Here is a 4,662-nt window from a genome sequence, read left to right as displayed (position 1 = left end):
CCTCAGCCTCCTGAGTAGCTGGGATTACAGGCACGCACCACCATGCCCAGCTAATTTTTTGTATTTTTAGTAGAGACGGGGTTTCACCATGTTGACCAGGATGGTCTCGATCTCCTGACCTCGTGATCCACCCGCCTCGGCCTCCCAAAGTGCTGGGATTACAGGCTTGAGCCACCGCGCCCAGCGATACTGGAAGTTTCTTAAAGGTAGGAACCCCATAGATAGCCTTCATAAGACCCAGCACAGGACTGAGCTAATAATAATGATGATAACAACAATAAAAGTAATAATAACAGTAACAGCTCCTATCCTTGCCCATAGGGCTCTTACCTCAGGGGGGTGCCCTTCAAAGTCAGGGCGCCTACAGTGGGAGTCATGATCATCCCACATCTCAAAAGACTCTGCACACTTGCAAGGATGACTCTCATTCATGCTCTTCTCTGTTTGACCCCGGACAATTCCACTGAAATAGACAAAGAAGGATGGTTTGGAACAAAGAATTATGCAAGGTTGGGGGCTGGGGCATGAGAATGAGGGTTTGAAAATCTTACCCAATGCCGTGAATCCCTAAACCAAGGATATAGAAGATAAAAAGGTGGTGAGTATACCAGAAGACCTCAAAATAACTCTTCCGGATGAACTCAGTAGCTGAAGTTACAATGAGAATCAAGGCTATTGTCATGATCACTCCGGTGAGACCAGCAATGCTGGTGAATGTCACATACTCCACTGTCTGTGAAAGGAAAAATGTCAACCTGGCACAATGTCCACCTGTGCACTTCCTGCTTATGACCATATCTCAGGTGCTTTGCTAGCAAGTCAACTCACCATGTTTGGGGACTGGATGGGATTTAGCCAAGAACTCCCCTTTTTCTTATCATGAGATAGGCTGGAGAGAATGGAGGCAAGGGAGCCATCTGTGGCCTGTCGGCTTCTGCTATAGCGGTCAAAGTTAAACAGGTGTGCAATGATGTGAATAGCTAAATGGAAAGATGAAAAGAAATGTTAAGAGACATCTCAGCAACATCATGGCAGGTGTGCCCCACTAGACTAGAAGAATCCTACATTATAGCACTTAGCAGAATGCTGAGTGCAAAGAAGGTGCCCAATAAACCCTTGATTGCAGAACGATCCAAGATCTTTTTTTATACTTACTCTGTTCCCAAAAGAATAGAACATAAGTTCCATGAAAATAGGCCAAGAACAGTGCGTAACAAATAGTGCCCAGTGCTCGATAAATATTTTTTGAATGTGCATATGGATGGATGGATGAAGCAAGATTCTGAATGCCCTGGAGTCTGTGGATTCAGGGCTTGCCTGAGTTACCTGTATGTAGGCAGATCATATAGGCCACCAGCTTGTGGAAGGTGAGATTGTGATCCAATTGCTTTCTCAGTGTGCGGCTGCAAGACTGCAAATGTAAAGTGATCATGGTCAGATGTCTCCAGCCAGCTTTATTAAATTCATTAACCCATAACAAACATGTCTTGCACATAGCATGCCAATACTCACCCACCCGTACCCACCCCCTTAGCTACTGAAGGAGACCTCTGGCTTCCCTTCCTAGGAGCATGATGTTGAGCTGTCCCTACTGAGGAATCCAGGTCTCCTTCTCTAATGTGAATGTTGACTTAGGAGTGGTTGGGACTCACTGAGCAGGTGCCCCTCAGGAAGGACAGCAGATTGCGACACACAGGAAGCAGGATCAACATGCTGTTAAAATTCAAGCAGAGAGCAGAGGCTCGGGCACAGGCCAATGTTGACTATGGAGTAGAATAGAAAAGGAGACCATCAGCTGCTTCATCTCACCATCTAGCATGTGAGCCACTGACCCAGCCACTCATCCGAGGCCTGCAAATGAACAGGGCTCCAGCTGCCTCCCCTCTCAGTAGCTAGCATGATAAGGCCAGGCTCTGTTTGCAAAATGCACAAAATATGCTGAATTTAATATTGAATTGAGAAATTCCCGTGACAGTAGTTAGGAAATGTTTGACTACGTTTATTAACATGAAAGAGAATAGGATTTAATGATTACATGTTAGTAAATACATTCTATGGATGTAACATTTTGTTTAATACTCTTAATTATAATTGTATTATTTGTCACTTTTAAAAGAGTCTTAAGGATCTGGCTCTATTGCCCAGGCTGGAGTGCAGTGGCAAGATCTCGGCACGCTGCATCCTCCGCCTCCTGGGCTCAAGCCATCCTCCCTCCTCAGCCTCCCGAGTAGCTGGGATTACAGGTGCACACCACCATACCCAGTGAATCTTTGTATCTTTGGCAGAGACAGGGTTTTGCCATGTTGCCCAGGCTGGTCTGGAAGTCCTGAGCTCAAGTGATCTACCTGACTTGGCCTCCCAAAGTGCTGGGATTACAGACGTGACACACCATGCCTGGCCAAGGATTATATATACCTTTATTTGCATTTTAAGTAAAGCTCATATTTAGAGGTATAATTACGGATGGTATTTTATTCTTTTCTGTATTTTCTAATATTGCAGTTATAAGCACATAATAGTTGTATAATAAAAACTTAAAATTTTTAACCACTTCTATTTAAGATGTCTTTAAAAATTGAACAAAATTAGTCAAGACTAGGAAACCTCTTAGAGTAAAATTTTTAAACAGGTAGATATTTGAGAAGAGACAACTTCAGAGAAGCACAATTTTAAGCTGATTTCCTTGCGTGGCCAGGCAGCATAAATCAAGAACAACTTGCTCCAGCAGTAGAAGCTGCTAGCAAAGGAGACAAGGAATCAATGCTTCAAAGAAGTATTTAGTCCAGAAAAACAGGCCTTACTAGGTATAAGCTGGACAGAATATTAACTCCATGGCAGCTTAACTCTATGGCAGCTAAATCTGACTTCTCAACTCCATACAACTGGCTTCTGAGTCTACTACATGAACTTGGGACTGCTATGGAGTGTGACAATGTAGTAGCAGAGGAGCTGGCAGCAGCAGCCAGGAAATTTTTGTTGCACTTCAGCTGACTGGCCAGCCTTACACTGTGTGTCTGTCAAAGACTTTCTAAAAGAAGGGGTATAGGTTAAGGTTAGCATTTCTTAGTCTTTTTCTAATTATCTATGAAGCACAAAATTGATTTTTCTTATATCGTAAACCCAGGACAGCCTGACATTAACTTAGTAAGCCAGGACAAGGTCTGTCTAGCATCCACAATGGCTACTAAGAATGTCAGGCAGTGTGGTGAACAAAAGCTGCCCTACTGTTTTCCATTTCTGGCTTTTCCACATGACCTATGTTTTCTCCCTCTGCTGAGTCACGCTCTGACTGTTTTTGGTACAGACAGCCTGTTCCATTTCTGAGTAAATTTCCTCCGCTCATCTCAGAGATCCTGCATATCCACATTGGTTCCCACTACTTGCTTATTTGAATCACAGAGATTTCTTAAAGCTAAAATTGGCAAGTGAATTGAAAATACAGGACTATAATTTCACAGTTCCATATTCTGTGGTGGCTATCTATATAGGATGGATTCTTTTTAGAGAAAACATTTTTTCCTCATTGCAACACATTTAAATACACCAATGTATGTTCATTTCTCTAGATCCACACTCACTGGTGTTATAATTGAACTCCTGCTGTCATTAATGCATCATTGACTATGGATTTAAACTTCTTCCTCTGCTGCTTATCTGCTCTACTTCATAGAGAATCAAATTGCTCTCTGTATTTTCCCAAGGTGAGGATGAATTTAAGAAATAACCTGTGGAGTGTTTAAATAAATTATGGTACATCAATGCAATGAATTGTTATTCTCTTTTTTCTTTTTATTTTTCGAGATGTTGTTTTGCTCTTGTTGCCCAAGCTGGAGTGCAATGGCGATCTCGGCTCACTGCAACCTCGGCCTTGCGGGTTCAAGCGATTCTCCTGCCTCAGCCTCAGCTGGGATTACAAGCATGTGCCACCACACCTGGCTAATTTTGTATTTTTAGTAGAGATGGAGTTTCTCCATGTTAGTCAGATTGGTCTCGAACTTCCCAATCTCAGGTTATCCACCTGCCTTGGCCTCCCAAAGTGCTGGGATTATAGGCCTGAGTGACTGCACCATGCCTGAATTGTTATTCTCTTAAAAGAATGAGAGCTCTATGCAGTGATGCAGTGGTGGTAAATTTTTTTTTTTTAGACAGAATTTCGCTCTTGTTGATTTTTGAGGGGAGGGAAAATTCCCGATTTCCAGCATTCACCAATTTTGATGATGTAACTACTCCCACCATGGCAGATTTCAAGATACTAACTTGATGTCATTGAACACCACTGAATGCAGAGTTGGGAAGAGATGCACACAACTGGCATTGCAAGCTGATAGGAGCTGGTTTCAGCACACCACTGGTTAGGTACTCACATGAAAAGATAACTGAGGCTGGGTACAGTGACTGTTATAATCCCAACACTTTGGGAGACCAAAGCAGATGGATCACTTGAGGTCACACATTTGAGACCAGCCTGGCCAACATGGTGAAACCCCATCTTTACTAAATATACAAAAAATTAGCCAGGCCCTGTGGTACACACCTGTAATCCCAGCTATGCGGGAGGCTGAGGCAGGAAAATCACTTGATCCTGGGAGGCGGAGGTTGCAGTGAGCTGAGATTGCACCACTGCACTCCAGGCTGGGCAACAGAGTGAGACTCCATCTCAAA

The 4,662-nt window shown here is 43.3% G+C and overlaps 1 protein-coding gene across 2 annotated transcripts in view; it reads right to left on the bottom strand.

Annotated features, from left to right (window-relative positions):
• Nucleotides 1–4,662, bottom strand: part of NOX1 (NADPH oxidase 1) — a 25,101-nt gene that overhangs the window by 16,717 nt on the left and 3,722 nt on the right. Inside the window, exons 2-6 of one of the 2 annotated variants that reach the window (XM_017505866.2) lie at nt 1,653–1,763; nt 1,327–1,411; nt 829–980; nt 552–733; nt 331–463 (exon numbers count right to left, since the gene is read on the bottom strand). In XM_017505866.2, the coding sequence (XP_017361355.2) occupies nt 331–463; nt 552–733; nt 829–980; nt 1,327–1,411; nt 1,653–1,712 (612 nt within the window). In that variant the 5' untranslated portion in view covers nt 1,713–1,763. The remainder of the gene's footprint in view (nt 1–330; nt 464–551; nt 734–828; nt 981–1,326; nt 1,412–1,652; nt 1,764–4,662) is intronic. The other variant, XM_017505867.2, reaches the window with a different exon arrangement.

The sequence above is a fragment of the Cebus imitator genome, unplaced genomic scaffold (genome assembly GCF_001604975.1).
Source record: "Cebus imitator isolate Cc_AM_T3 unplaced genomic scaffold, Cebus_imitator-1.0 Scaffold343, whole genome shotgun sequence".
Lineage (NCBI taxonomy): Eukaryota > Metazoa > Chordata > Mammalia > Primates > Cebidae > Cebus > Cebus imitator.
This window is presented reverse-complemented; position numbering and strand designations above follow the sequence as displayed.